At 36.1% G+C, this 15,907-nt stretch overlaps 1 protein-coding gene across 3 annotated transcripts; it reads left to right on the top strand.

The window, feature by feature from the left end:
* The first annotated feature begins 2,821 nt into the window (after positions 1 to 2,821).
* LOC138127862 (uncharacterized) lies at positions 2,822 to 10,366 on the top strand. Of its 3 annotated transcripts, none has more exons than XR_011158459.1 (3): positions 2,822 to 2,935; positions 3,193 to 9,296; positions 10,151 to 10,366. XR_011158459.1 is itself a non-coding variant. In XM_069043940.1 (3 exons), the coding sequence occupies exons 1-3, from the start codon at positions 2,924 to 2,926 to the stop codon at positions 6,123 to 6,125; spliced, it is 2,733 nt and encodes a 910-aa protein (XP_068900041.1). In that variant the 5' UTR covers positions 2,822 to 2,923; the 3' UTR covers positions 6,126 to 10,366. The 3 variants fall into 3 exon arrangements, 1 of the variants encoding a protein (XP_068900041.1); XR_011158460.1 differs by having other exon boundaries at positions 3,193 to 8,029; positions 8,093 to 10,366; XM_069043940.1 differs by having other exon boundaries at positions 3,193 to 5,863; positions 6,076 to 10,366.
* The last annotated feature ends 5,541 nt before the right edge of the window (positions 10,367 to 15,907 follow it).

Here is a 15,907-nt window from a genome sequence, read left to right on the forward strand (position 1 = left end):
TAGGTTATTACCTCGAGTGGGTAGTACTTAATAACCCACGTATGCCATACAACGTTTTATCCAATATTCCAAAATTTTTAGATAATGACATTATTGATGAAATTCTGCTCCCGATGGGTTATGAACGTTAATAACCCACGGTGCTAATGGCAACGTGGGTTATGTATGTTATAACCCACGGTGCAAATGGCAACGTGGGTTAAAACAACAGACTAGTTATAGCCCAGTTTACTCAATTAAAACTAACTAGTAAAACACGATATTACTATTGAATGTTGGATAAATGGGATTTACGAAACATTTAAGTCTATGAAGTGTCATGGGAAAAATGTTTTGCAAACTTTTCAGAAGGCCTTATTAATGTCTGTAAAGTCGTTGCAACAATTGTTTATAGAAATGCGAGCCAAATACGATTGTAAATATATTCTTACACATAGGGTGAATCAAAATTGCATCGAAAATTTTTTTTCGCAAGTACGAAATATGGGAGGGTTACATGATCATCCTTCTCCGCTACAATCAATATATAGAATTAGACTGATAGTGTTAGGAAAAAATCCAGGAGTTATCCAAGACCGCCAAAATACTGATAGTTCTCAAGAAGTTCTGGAGGAGTATTTAGTTGCAAATGTTATATCTGGCGCCGAATTGGAAATTTCAGAAAATGAAGTTGTAAATAATATTGACCCATATCACGAAATTGATGATCCCACTACTCGTTCTGAGAGCAGTTTATCTTCTACTTCTACCAGGGAATCCAAAGGAAGTTTTGACACAGTTTCAGAGGCCGATGGTTTTAAATACCTATGTGGATTTATTGCCAGAAAATTTAAGGAAAAATATCCTGATATGGGCATTTACACAAAAGACATTATTTCGGATCATTCGTATTCGCATCCACCGGACTGGCTTCAATTTTTATCATTTGGAGGCTTAACAGTACCAAGTCATAAATGGTTAAAAGAAGCCAGGATTATAGAAAAATATTTTAAAAAATATCATGCAGAGGGATTTAAGAAAGGCAGTGGAATTACAAAAAAATTAGTGAATATTGTTTTAAAAAAACATAACATTTCAGAAGATGTTGTTCGAGCATATATAATGCAGAGATATTATATAAGAATTAAATATTTTAATCTAAAAAAAGTTGAAACCATAAAGAGAAAACGGGAAGCTGACTCTGAAAGCAGAAAACTGAAAAAAAAAATGAAAAAAATTACCACATAATTACCTATTGTATTTTTTCTATATTAGGCAATTTTATACATATGAACATTTGTTGTATTTTACCTATTCCCTTACTCGTATTCTTTAATCTCGTTTTAAAAATTATTATTATACATATAACAAACTATTCCACTACAGTATAACTTATTGTTTTCTTCTAGTGTTTTTATTATTTTGATGAACCTTTTAAGAATCTAAATATGTTACAAAAAATGAAGATTCAATTTGTTATTTTCTAAAATGCCCACGTTGTTTACTTTTTTATTTTGGCATACAAGCATTTTGATGGTAAAAGCACTTTGCAATTATTGTTTTTTATTTGATTTGATTCCAAGAAAACAGAAGTCACCGATGATAACATTCTTCCGCGCTCCGTAGGTTACAAATTGTTATAAGTTAGACGGAGAACATGGGAAAACGGAACAGCGAGAGGTAAATTGTGACGTCAAAACGCGGATAGCAACATGATTGGTCGAGTGCGTTTCGCTCCGACCGTATTAGTAAAGTATCCGTGGACCGGGTCGACGTGGCATTCGTGTCTCGTGTGCTGTGTTGCAAAATGCAAGGTGTCATGGCGTCTAAAGTGTTAACGTTATTTGCACTGCACATATGTTTTGCAAAAATCGCAAAAAGTTTAATTGTTTATTAATTATAACTGCAAATAATATAATGTACATTCAGAGAGACGATCTACTGGAAGCAATTGATTGATTCTCGAAAGAAGCAATAATAGAATTGCGAGTGCTTCAGAAAGAAAGAGATGGAACTCGAATTTCAGAAGAATTCAGTTTTGCAAGAGCTGCTGTGTTTTTTAATTTAATTAGTTGTGAAATATAAGAAGATAGTTTCTGTAATAAACTTTTCGTTTTCAATTGTTCCTGTTAATTTATTCTTGGACAGTGAATATTGAAAGTGCTAAAATCAAATGGACCAGCTTTTATTAACCTATCAACGTGAAAAAAGTATGTACATAAAAAAATGTACAACTATGATTTAATGTAACTTCGACTGAACTGGTCTTACCAGATTTTGCAATTGAAAGTCGTAGCCATTTTTCTTACGTTCCCAACCAGACATTTTTTCTTTCATCGAACTAATTTTATTTTGATGTAGAAACAAGACAGGAAACTGGAAGGAGACGTGTCTGGGTAAAAAAAAATAATAAAAGGTACTCGAAGACAGTGATTGAAAGAATGACAGACAATAGAGTGGTAAAGACAGGAAGAAACAAGTCATCTAACAGAAGAAGATCAACGGGAAGACCAAGGATGACGTGGTGGGACGAGATCCAAGTAAGAAGTTAAGAATCGAAGAAGGAACAGGCAATTTGCCTACTAACAAGACGGAAGAAGAAGAAGAAGAAGAACTTTTTCAAATTTTCATTTGACTGATTTATAAATATGTAATGTTAGCAGGGTTAATAAACAAATTGAGCTTTTAAGTTTTGTATTTTTTTTTTGTGGCAGCTGGATCGATGAAGCTGGCACTGTTGAATTCCTCTTTTCAGAGCGCGTTTCTTAAATGTAAAATGGTTCAAATGTATTATTTACTCTGCGAAATATATATCTTATCATTGATTTGATCAAAATTTATTGTCTCTATTATTTTATCAGAAAATTGATAAATCGTTGTTTACTTCAAATATTTGTGTAAACGATGCCGCAGCTACAGCATCAGATTAACAAGCGACATTAAAATGACTGGCACCGTAAGTACTATTTAACATCTGTCTTTCTACCAACCATTAAATTAAGTCGTACTTAACTTTTCGCTAGTTTTCATAGTTGCGTACGTTAACGTTTTTTTAACATTGTTTACTCCACAAAATGTGTTCTAAAAAGATAAGTATTTAGTTCGAAATTTTCATTCTACGATTATCAGTTAGGTTTAAAGATTAATAACTGCGTTTTGCACCGATAAAAACCCGGGCGCTACATTCATTTTGAAAGAGCCAAATTCTTTCAGAAATTTACCAAAAAGACGGGAACATTAAACCAAGGAAAAGAAAATGAAGAGTTAAACATAGCCAAATTGGTTTTAACATTAACACTCAACGATGACGTCCAAGACTTCCAATTGTCATCAAGCGATCCCGAGTTTGGACTCTTCGACGACATCGTCTGTCAGGGTAAAACTAGTTCACAGAAATTCAAATACGCCATACAGTTGAAGCACATTAACGGCTTCGAGAAGAAATTGAAAGTGTTGGATTTCCAAAAGAAAACTGGAAAGTTTGGAGTGTTGACATATTGCAATAATTACCTAGAAGTAGAAAGTTCTTGTGAGACTTTCGATGTGATCTTGTACACGAATCGGACCCTCGACTGGGAGACTACACAAGACAAATTTGTTATCAACGATGGAACCGACAAGTTCAGCGTGTTGATGACCGAATGTCAGGCTCATCCTTTGCTCAGCACCAACGAAAAGAACTGCTGCTACAAGTTTCAAATCGTCCAAGACGACAACGATACTGTCGCTATGGATGCGACTAAAATGACAAAATATGTTAAGTTCTTTGACAAGTTTTATCTGTACGTTGACCAAATGAATGTGCAGCAGCTCTGGGACCATCTTTTTAACAAGTTCAAGGAAGAATTCGGTTGCAACACAGATTACCACGCCAAGAAATATCTTCATTTTATCCAGAACTGGAACGATTGCGAAAAGAAAAAGATCAAATTGAACAAGAGCATGATGAAGAATGTCCTGGTGTTTAATTTACTCTCGCGGAAGATTAGACCACCGCAGTTGGCCAAAGAACCGATCAGTGAGAAGATGAAGACGCTTCGACAAGCTATTTTGAAATTTGATATTACCGTTTTTAGCAAAGAGAACGAAGATCTGGTCAAAACTATTTGGGCATTTGATACTACTGAGTTTTTAGAGGATAGTAACACGCAAGAACTTGTAGAAAATTATAGGTTTGTGACTAAAAACAAGACGTATTTGAAGTTGTTGTGGTTGAGAGACGAGTATCCTTTATTGGTTGTTGACAGTGATATCACACGCAAAGCTATCAGTTTATCTAGTACCAAAAAGTTTATTTTGTTCGGTGACAACGACAACATTGACCATTTTGCAAACTTATCCGTGCTGAGAAAACTATCTGATTTAGAAGAACATGCAGAAATTTACAATACGGTTGTGGATACATTCAAGTGCGCTATACAACTCAAAATAAACGCATTTCCATTGAGAAAGTTTCTACAAGAAAACAAAAAGATACAAGAAATCGTCACTACAGATAAATTGGTTTCTATGATCAATGGTCCTTTAGTAATATGCCCTGATAATGAAGTTTTGCCACCGTTCTACATCACCAGAGACATATCGAGGAATATAATTATTGATGTAAGATTTTTCGAGAAGATGGACCAAGACACGTTGGTATTCATCTGTTGTTGGAAGAAAAACTCCAAACTCTTGGAGGGCTTCAGAATCGTCGATGTTGAAGAGTTAATGAAGAACGACGAACACGGTGAAGAGTCTGGCAAGGTTATTTATGTCAGCGAGAGTAAATGTTCTTGGGAAAAATTTCAAGAGTGTTGTTCCAAAATGAAGAAGGCGAAAGCTCATCAGTTCTCCATGACAGAAGGAGAACAACTGGAATGGGTAAGAAGCAGAAACGGACTCGAAGATCTTGAAGGATTTCGAGAGGAACAGAGGTCGATGAAAGAATCGGAATTGTTGAAGTACGAAAACAACATCAACATTGTGTGTGCAGAGTCGGGAATGGGAAAAACTGAACTGATGAAGTCTGTAAAAAATAAATCTTGCTACAAGTCTTGGACGATAATGATCTACGCTAGAAACCACTCTCAACATTTCAAAGAGAAGAAGGATGACGTGAATGCTTTCAAAGAATACATCGTCGACAGAATTTACAAAAGATATGAAGAGTTTGAGTTGCAATTTTTAAAAATGTTGATAATAGATGCTAAATCCATCGTTGTCAGATATATCTGGGACGGATTGGAAGAAGTTTCGTGTAAAAACTTGGAAATGATCTTGAAAGTAATTGAGGATTTGTCCCGAGCAGGATCGAAGCATTGGATCACTTCTTGGAACAACTTGAAGGAGAAGCTGGAGCAACGCTTTAATACCTTCTCGTGGACCATCAAAGAATTCGACGAAGACCAACAAAAGAAGTACATCGATGACAAGTTGGCGCATCTGTCACACAATTCGAAGAAGACTTCCGAAAATATCATTGCCACGATTCGTTCGTGTTCGTGCGACGGTGTTTTGGGAATCCCACTCTTGGTTTATATTTTGACAGAATTATTCAGCGTGAAGAGTTCTGGTTCGAGACACGAGTGGTTGACAGACGGATCATTTTCGTTGGCCAAGCTGTATCATCAGTTCGTAGAAGAGAAGTTTTATTGCTACTTCAAAGACAGACTTGGGTGCAACCTAAACAACGAGGGTCAGACTAAAAGGAACGAATCCCGCAAGAACAAGCGAATTGTCAATTATGAAAAAGTCGCCATGAAAATGTATTTTGAAGGAGATGTCGTGAGCAAGATGGACGTCGACAAGTTTTTAAACAAGATCAAGTCGGGAAGTGATGATGTTGGTATCATTACCAGAGTAACCGAGACAGGGAGTTCTGTGTTCTTGCACAGTTCCTTCGGTGAGTACTTCGCAGGTTCGTATCTTGCGCGACATGATCCTCACGGGGACAAATTTGATCTTTCCGACAGAAACTACAAAAACATTCGACTTTTTCGTGATTTGCTTGTAGAACAAAAATGAAGCTATTGCAACACCGCACTAAATGTATCTAGCAGAATTCATAATTCTACCTGTACGCTTTCATAATGTAATATTTAATTATCTTCATAGTTACTGTTAAGCCGTTCTGCACTTCTGCCCTTTTCCATGCGGAGTCATGAATGCGTGGGACGCTCTGCACGGACTCCACACACACACACATATACACATTGGCATACAGAACTTCTACTTGTACAGATCTCTGTTCAATATTTTGTAATAAAACGCATTTTTAATTTTCATTAACTAAAAATTTCCAACTGTGCCCTAATAAATCAGAAGTGGAATAATCAGGGATCCCGGCAACCCGAAATTCTAAAAATTGTGTGATTTGTGATGAAAAGGACTTATTGCGCAATAGCTCGTGGATGTTGTGCAACGTGTCACACCCTTGTGTTGTACCCCCTGTGCCTTACTTCGTAAAGGGTGAGTACCCAAGCCTTAAAACTTTTGCACGTTGTCTAGTCTGTTGATTTTTGAACATTTTATTGCGTGTTCTTTGTGGGGACAATTATCCGATCCGAAATGTGTGATCCCCCCAATCATGCCCAAAGACGCTCTCGTTCGCGACACCGCCGCAAACGTGCGTGTTCTCCTATTGCTAATCTCGATAACGAATTATTGCATCATCGAATTAAAATTCTAGAAAGTATTATCGCAAATCGCGGGGCACACTCGATTTCAGGAGTTCCTACTGCCCCTTATACAGCCGAATTTCCCGAACATTCGCCAGATTTCTCCGCTATTCCATCATCGTCGCGAAATTTAAATATCCCATCATGTAATCGCGAACAACACCATTCTACGCCGCTGCCAGAAATTCGACACGAAAACAACAGTCCCAGATATCAAGGACGTATCGAATTAATTCCAGAATTTAGTGGTTCGACGGATGGTATGACAATCGACCGTTGGCTAGATAAAATAAATTCCATTGGTAAACTTTATAACTGGGATGATCACGCCAAAATATTTTCCACCATTGCCCGTCTTAGTGGAAACGCGAAATCCTGGTACGATTGCCAAACAACGACACCAGTTACTTGAAATGAATGGGAAGAAAAACTTAGAGTCGCATTTCCACCGCATAAAAATATCGCCTCCAAACTTAAAGATTTTGTAAACATTGAAAGAAATCCCGATCAAGATGTAATCTCGTTCTATTATGAAAAATTACGAATGGGAAAACATTGCAACCTCCCCGATGAAGTTATCACCGATGTGATTATTTCAACCATAAACAACAACATAATACGAGCAAGTGCTCACGCTGCAAATTGCAAATCTACCGAAAAACTTTTGCTATTTTTAAGCGATTACAACTACGTCACCCAAACTCATAAACATCATTCAAGCGGACTAAATTTCAAGTCCCAAAGATTTACGAAGAATGACCAACATCGTTCTCAGAATAAATTCATTTCCAAACCTTTCAATAACAAAGACACCAATTATTCTACAGTGACAAATAAACGAAATATCACCTGTTCCTATTGCAAAAAGGATGGACACACGCGTGAGATGTGTTTCAAATTAAAAGCAAGAAAAGAAAACAGTCAACCAGCACAGGTGCAACAGATTTCAAAAGATGACGCAAAATACCATATAAACGCCAAAATTAATAATCAGACTGTTACGGCATACGTTGATTTTGGTAGTGCTTGTAATTTAATAAAGTTGGAGAAGGCACAAGAACTACAGCTCACAATCGACAAGGAGCGAGCTATTACAATCCGTGGCTACGGTGGTGCACTTGTACCCACCCTAGGCTTAATTCAAGCAAACGAAAATGTCGATTCTGTAACTCGTTCCGTACCCGTTTATGCTGTTAAGAACCACCATCAAGAAGTTGATTTACTTATTGGGCGACCATTTACTGAATCATCAAACACCTACGTTATAAAATCTGCTGATACACTAACATTCTATGAAGAAGCTGAGTTTGAATTGTTGTCCAGTTTTCACGTTGAGGAAATTTGTAATAAATTGGCAATTCACGCTGAAGAAAATACTACCGTGGTTCCAGGTATCAATAAAATAGCGGTCCGAACGAATCTTAATCAAGGTATTGTCGTTCCTAATTTTTCAGAACAACAACATAACAGCTCTGCTCTAATTGTTCCTAGTAAACCGATTGAATTTCATAATTGTTTAGGCATTTTAACCGTATACTCCATTAGTTACGCGAATACGCTGTTACGTAAAGGGCAATGTGTCGCGCGGGGAATCCCATCTGGGCAGTCTCAGACTGAAGTACCTGTGAGACCTTCGCTCTTGACAGAAGCACAACAAACACGTTTAGATAAGCTTTTAAAAGATTATGACGACTGTTTTGCTGCTAGTACCTCAGAGTTAGGAAACACAAACGTCGAAATGAGAATTAAATTGACAAGTACTGTACCAGTATGTTACAAACCATACAGGTTATCATTTTACGAAAGAGAAGTTGTTAGAAAAATAGTAGCGGACCTTATGGAAAATAATATTATAGAGCCAACTGTTTCCGAATATGCAAGCCCGATACTTCTAGTGAAGAAAAAGTCAGGAGAAATCAGAATGGTTGTGGACTATAGAAAATTAAACTCTATCACCGAAAAGGATCATTATCCCCTACCAAACATTGAGGACCAACTTGAACGATTGGCTGGTCATACGTGCTTCACAACCTTAGACATGGCGTCAGGATACCATCAATTTCGCGTTGCGGAAGACAGTAAACCATTTATCGCCTTTGTCACTCCCGATGGACATTATCAATATAAAAGAGTTCCATTTGGTTTGACAAATGCAACAGCAGCAATTGAAGGCCATCATGAATCGTGGGAAGATCATCTTACCGAAGTACAACGAGGTATCAACATGACCATTAATGCAACAACAGGACAAACTCCGTCTGAGCTTCTTTACGGGTTTCAACCGCGTTTAAGGTACGATGCCGATTTACCAGATCGCGAACCAATAAACAGACTAGAGCAATTAAAAAGTAACCGCACCAAGGCTTCGGGTAAAATCGCTCGAAATGCAATTAATATGAAAGCGCGTTACGATAAAAATCGCTTATGTGCCCGAACATTTCAACCTGGTGATATGGTATTCGTTGAGAGAACTCCAATCATCAAAGGACTTGCAAGTGGAAAACTTGTTCAGAAATATATTGGACCAGTCCAGGTGACGGAAGTTCTACCAAACGACCGCTACCGTGTCCAATCCCTGTCAAAGGACCGAAGACGCTTCAGAGGCGTTGTGGCCAGCGATCGAATGAAGATTTTTACCGCCCAAAAATCCAAATAAAGGTGGGTAATCTTTCATATCCTTTTAACTGTCTTAAAAATTTTACTCATTCTTGTTATTTGATTAAAAACCGCAAACTCTGCGAAATAATCCACTTTAAGTAAACTATTGGATCAAGTTTGTTTCACCCAATAACATCACTGTACTCTGCATAATTCTTCTTGGTCTATAAGCCAAATTTGACAGTTTGTCCTCTTACTGCATATTGCAAATTGTTCTGTTTGCTTATAATTGCATTCACAGAAGGAGTGTTAACTTATAGAGCATTTATGACTCTACACTCAAGATTAAAACTTTAGTTTGCAGTGGTACAATTAATCTGATCCAGTTTAAAACGGTGTGCTTCAAGCTGGCGCCTGTTGAGTTCTAGAGTGTTTTTTCTGCTTGTTGTGAACTTCAGAAGTTCGCCCTTGTTGACCACAATCCAAAAATTCTAATCTCTAGGTGCCTCCAGGGTAAACTATTAAATTTTAAACTCCTTATCTGTGTGGACTCCAAGTTGACCTCGGTTGAGATTTGTGTATTGGATGTCGACTATCTACTCCCTGTTTGGTCCTTGTTGAGGTCACATTTGTTTTGTTGACTCCAGGCTAATTCCTGTTGAGGTTACATTTGAAGTGTGGACTCCAAGCTGACCCCTGTTGAGATTGATGGTACCTGATATTCAATTTTAGACTCCCAGTTTGGTCCTTGTTGAGATCGCTTGATCGACGATTCATAGTGAGCATATAGTACTTCAGATAAGCCCTGTTGAGACCTTTTTATTCGACATGCAACTTTAAAGTTTCAAAACTTGAAAGTTTTATTTTGCTACCAAGTTAAACTTTAAGGTACTGCTTGCCTATTTTGTTTTCAGAAATCAGTCGACTTGAAAGGCCCGGGACGAGCCTAGTCAGGATGGCCGAATGTTAAGCCGTTCTGCACTTCTGCCCTTTTCCATGCGGAGTCATGAATGCGTGGGACGCTCTGCACGGACTCCACACACACACACATATACACATTAGCATACAGAACTTCTACTTGTACAGATCTCTGTTCAATATTTTGTAATAAAACGCATTTTTAATTTTCATTAACTAAAAATTTCCAACTGTGCCCTAATATTACAAATGTAGTACCTACAACCGACAACTCAGTTTGATGGAGTTTCTCTATCTGCCAATGAGTTAGTGGTTTTGTAGAATACGAAATAAATTATCAACCTTTCAATTTACATAACAACTTTATTCACACCCGATCAAGAAATAGTTATTTACATTACAAATGCGGTAGGCTACATTTTACAGCGCGAGGTTTTTAGATTGAAACACGACCGCGAAGCGGGAGTGATTTAACAAAAACCGACCGATGTAAAATGTCTACCGCATTAGTAATGTATCATAGATAATATAATAATCGACTATCGTATACAACGTGTAACAGAAATAAGTACATTAATTTTAACTGGTAATAGAACTCGTCAAAAGGAACAACTTTTCTATCTACCATTTTGCCGAAAAACGATGTTTAATTCCAAAAAAAAATTGGAGAGATTTTTCACTAAAATAACCCTACGCCACTAAATACTGCAATGGCTAATTGAGATCAGCGCTAATATGAAAAAAACATCCATTTTCATCCAGAAAACGTGTTTTAACGCCGAAATCGAAATTCAAATAAATCTATCCGTATAGCAAAAAATCCACTTCGTAAGAATCTGGTTGTTTCACGTTTTTAGGTAGCTTAGTTTTGGAAATATGAACGGTTTTAGGAAAATCTTTCCTATTTTTTTAAGCCACTACGCAACGTTTTTCGCCAAAATGGCAGAGAGAAAACTTGTTCCTTTTGATGAGTTCTATTACCAGTTAAAATTAATGTACTTATTTCAGAAACAACCCTGTATAATGCAAAGTCAATGTACACGAATTTTTTTGGTTTTAAGAGCTTAGCCCCAAATAAACGCTGTTCAAAAATCAAAAAACCATTGCGGTGTGATAAGTAATAGAAAATGTCATGAAAAATGCACCACAATTTTTTTTTATTCTTTAACACCGTTTATAAAGATGTCGCTTGTAATGTTTCTAGCCAAGGTTGGTAGAACTAACTAATTTGTATAGAGGTTGCCTCGTTGCTATTTAAAACAATAGTTTGAATAATTTTTCCCCCGCAAAAGTTACGCGTGACGTCATAATGCGCTAAACTTTTACTACAAAGTTTGTCGAACATGGATTAGGTGTTTCCTCACTAGAATAAAACCCAGAAAACCACTCAATAAATACCACGGAGCTTATAAACCTTGGGTTCTATTCGAACACTCAAAATTTCGGAGTTGATTTTACATCACGAGTTACTTTTCCCCCCGCCCCCCAATTTTCAACGAGGCAACCTACTATACAAATTAGTAGGTTCTACCGACCTTATTTAGAAGGAAACAATTAAATTATGTCAATTTTTGAAAACTGAGAGGATCGATGGCAGCGGTATCTCGTCTTAGTATAAATATAAACGGTATAAAAAATTAAATTTGATATACAGAACAGTTATTTACAGTGTCAAGTCGTCCACTGCTGTTGTACAGTCGCGAGCAATAAATTTTGGTCATCAAAGTCATTCTTTGACGCAATCAAAAATACTCCATTGTAAAACTGTCGTAAATATCATAACCTATGATCATGTTGTATGACATTAATTGTCATTTTTTTCATTTTTTTTTTTGACACTTCAGGCAGGGAATTTTTTAAAATTTGTGACAATTTAACCAAATTTTGAAATGACATTGACGACCAAAATTTATTGCTCGCGACAGTAGGTTGTCTACTACTTACACTCTATAATTTGTTTCCATATTATACCGGGTGAGCAACAAGTACTGATTGAGTTGCCAATAAATTCTGGTGATTTTTGGTGACTTTTATGTCATGTTCCAACGAGAAAACCATTTTATTAATAAAAGATTACAAAAACCAAGACGTTTAAATTTGAAATGTATACCAGCTGTCAATAATGTCAATAAAACAAACCGAAATAGGTACAACTCACAGTCTTGAAAATTGTATGTAAAATTTTTTTTTGCCAACTGAAACAGTTATTGTTGCTCACCCTGTATTTCACTGGATTAGGTAGTGAAATCTTCAAAATGAGCTATTCAGATCTTGCTCAGTTCCTCAGATAGCAAAAATATGACGTATACAGGTATACCATTTAAAAATAAAATCAGTATCACCAACTCAAACGGCAACAGCGTTAAAATCACTAACATGGGTTATAAAATGGGAAATTGCAAATTATAATGCCGTTCACGATTATTTTAAACACGCAGGAGGCCGCGATATTTTTTTGTTAGATTGGCGTCAGGTCCTGTCATATGACGTTTCGTTTTTAAATATACGCATTGTTGTCAATTCCGTCATTAATTTAGTTAATAAGAATTTACCCAGAACTGTCCTGCAAATATGTATGTTTCATTTCAATTACAATTTTACGATTATTGTTCCTAATGCGTTCAATAATTTAAAAAATGTAACAACTTGGGAGCAGTGTTCGGTTGAATTATAACCTAAAATAGATTTATTAAGACAAATCACAATACTGCCAACTAAAATGTCAGATTTTCATAGATAGTCCGAATATGAAATAATCGTGAATGGTTTATATAATCGTGTCAAAAATAAATTACGCCCTAGGATTTAGGGATATTTGTTACTAGGTTGCCATAAATTTGGTTAGGTTGGAGGCTATGTGGTTTCTGGTGACAAACAAAAGATATCGTAACCATAAGGCAGCGAATTTTTTGTAACAGTTCCATATGGCTCTATTTCTCGCTAAGTGATAGATGTTTTTTCGTTTCACAATCAATTTTGGTTTTAGTTGGACTTAATCTTTCAATTCATAGTAACCAACATTAGGCATTCAAAATTACTTTTGAAAATTCTAGTACATACAACATGAAAAACGTTATTTCCCTAAAAGTTCGAATTCTAGAGAGTAATTTATTTTTGACATGATTGTACTTACCTAATTGCAAAATACAAATTTTGCACTGTACTGACGATATAATCCTACTTAAGTGCGACTTAAAGTCATATAGATGACAGAGTACGTAGTAAAAGAATCCGCGAGACATACGAAGTACAGGATGTGGTCTGATGGACAAGAAAAAGAAGAAATCACTGGGGAGATTAGGTACTACGTTTAAAGGATGGGAGATGAAGGATTAGCCAAGAAATTTCAAAGACAGAAACCAGACATAAAGGGAAGATGGGAAGACCACATAAACGTTGGTAGGATAGTTGGACGTCATCATCACAGGATAATAACCCATAGGACAGAGAAGAAGTTGGCAATTGTTCACAATCCTTGGAGTAATAACTAATAAGTCATCACTTACGGCTGTGGGTAACGAATATCATTACTTGACGATATACCGAGTGACTATAAATGATTGAAAGAAAATAGTGGATTGGCAACACTGATGCAGTTGGTAGTGCAAGTCTTCTCGTGCATCATCTGTCAGTCATTTCTATTTAGGTTAGGTTAAGTCACGAAGTACATTGTCGATTTAGACTTTTTTGACGTTTGTTTGAATTTTAAAAATTAAGTGTGTCATGCCAACGATGTTGCCAACTAAAGATTTCAAATGTGTTACCAACATAACAAAATAATTTTCAATCATTTATAGTCACTCGGTAGATATACCGAGTGACTATAAATGATTGAAAGAAAATAGTGGATTGGCAACACTGATGCAGTTGGTAGTGCAAGTCTTCTCGTGCATCATCTGTCAATCATTCCTATTTAGGTTAGGTTAAGTCACGAAGTACATTGTCGATTTAGATTTTTTTGACGTTTGTTTCAATTTTAAAAATTGCGTGTGTCATGCCAACGATGTTGCCAACTAAAGATTTCAAATGTGTTACCAACATAACAAAATAATTTTCAATCATTTATAGTCACTCGGTATATGCCGTTCACGATTATTTTAAACACGCAGGAGGCCACGATATTTTTTTGTTAGATTGGCGTCAGGTCCTGTCATATGACGTTTCGTTATTAAATATTCGTCTTGTTGTCAATTCCCTAAGTGAATCAGTGTAATTCAATTATAACCTAAAATAGATTTATTATGCCAAATCACAATATTGCCAACTAAAATGTCAAATTTTCATAGACAGTCCGAATTTGAAATAATCGTGAACGGATAATAGTATAATTCAGAATAAGTGGCATCGCGGTAGGCGTTGATTCTCTAAAGTGAGCTTTATGTTATGTCAAAAAATTTAGTAAACATGTGAAACCGTCATTACTTTATTCTGAGGTTATGCGTTACATAATTTTGACATGGTTTTCACCCACAGCAGAGATAACCCCCAGACAAATAATACACTTTTCATAAATGAAACAAGGAAATTCCAAATACTTATAACAAGAAAATAAACACAAAACGATTCCAATGATAATATCAAGGCCAAATTAAAAGCGAAGGTTACCAACAGCATCGAAACTAGGGTATTATTAGCAGGGGTCTTGCTGCCAACGTAAATTTGAATTTCCAACGCCTACCGAGATGCCACTTATTCTGAATTATAAATAACTATAATGAATATATCGTCGGCTTACTGCAGTGACGTGGGAAATAGAATAGACGGAGCATAAGATACACCGCTTTGATTCCCACCTGTACATTTTTGCCCTTACCAAGATGGCCACCGATTGTATTGCTGGTTGCTCTTGCGAAAGTTTTATAATGATGGAGATAACAAAATACAGTAAAAAGATACATTAAATAAAAACGGACAAAAGCCAAATCAATTTATGTAAGTACAACCTTTGTTAAATAGTAGTTTATTTAACGAGTTTGTGTGTAAATTGGGACTTTTTTGGCATGAGTGGGCCAGTTTAAAACGCGAGTGAAACGCGGGTTTAAAGGCCCACGAGTGCCAAAAAAGGCCCAATTTACACACGAACGAGTTGAATACAACGTTTTTTGTTCGACAAGCTCCTTAAAGGCTCCAAATCGCTTAAAATCTTTAAAATTACCTTGACGTTTCGTTTTTGTGTTGAATTGTTTGTTAAAGTAATGAAGTCTAATTTTGGTATATCTAACAATTATTTGTTTGATTAATATAAAATTATGATTTTCCGAAAAAATTTCAAAATCTAAAATATGGCTATCTATAGGAAAAAATAAGTTAGAGGGTAAAGTAGCAAAAACAACATTACAGATCCTTGTAATGACATTATCTATAGAAGGGTTATTGTTCTTTTTTGCAATTTTTAACATAACACGTGCTAGTCACTTCAAAAAGTATGAGTTTTATAATTATATGAAAGCAAACAAATAGGTCCTTTTTGTTAATATAAAACCAACAGATACGATACCTCTGCAACCCACGCAACTGACACATAAATGTTAGGCAAATACAGAGCAGATTTGCTATTATTGCTGCATAACTTGCCCTTACTTATAATGTTGCATGTAGGAATCAACGCTTTACATGGTGATGCTCCGTCTATTCTATTTCCCACGTCACTGGCTTACTGCAAGAACCAGATAAGTTACATTTATATCTCTGCATTTGTATAGTTTCAAGATAAATGACAATAAAGTGTTTACAAATTAAAAATCGCCGACTTA

The sequence above is a fragment of the Tenebrio molitor genome, chromosome 4 (genome assembly GCF_963966145.1).
Source record: "Tenebrio molitor chromosome 4, icTenMoli1.1, whole genome shotgun sequence".
Lineage (NCBI taxonomy): Eukaryota > Metazoa > Arthropoda > Insecta > Coleoptera > Tenebrionidae > Tenebrio > Tenebrio molitor.

Excerpts from the sequence above, each read along its gene's own strand:
- LOC138127862 (XM_069043940.1), top strand. Across the intron at positions 5,864-6,075 it reads GTTCTTGCACAGTTCCTTCG|TTACTGTTAAGCCGTTCTGC; the intron begins GTGAGTACTTCG and ends TTATCTTCATAG.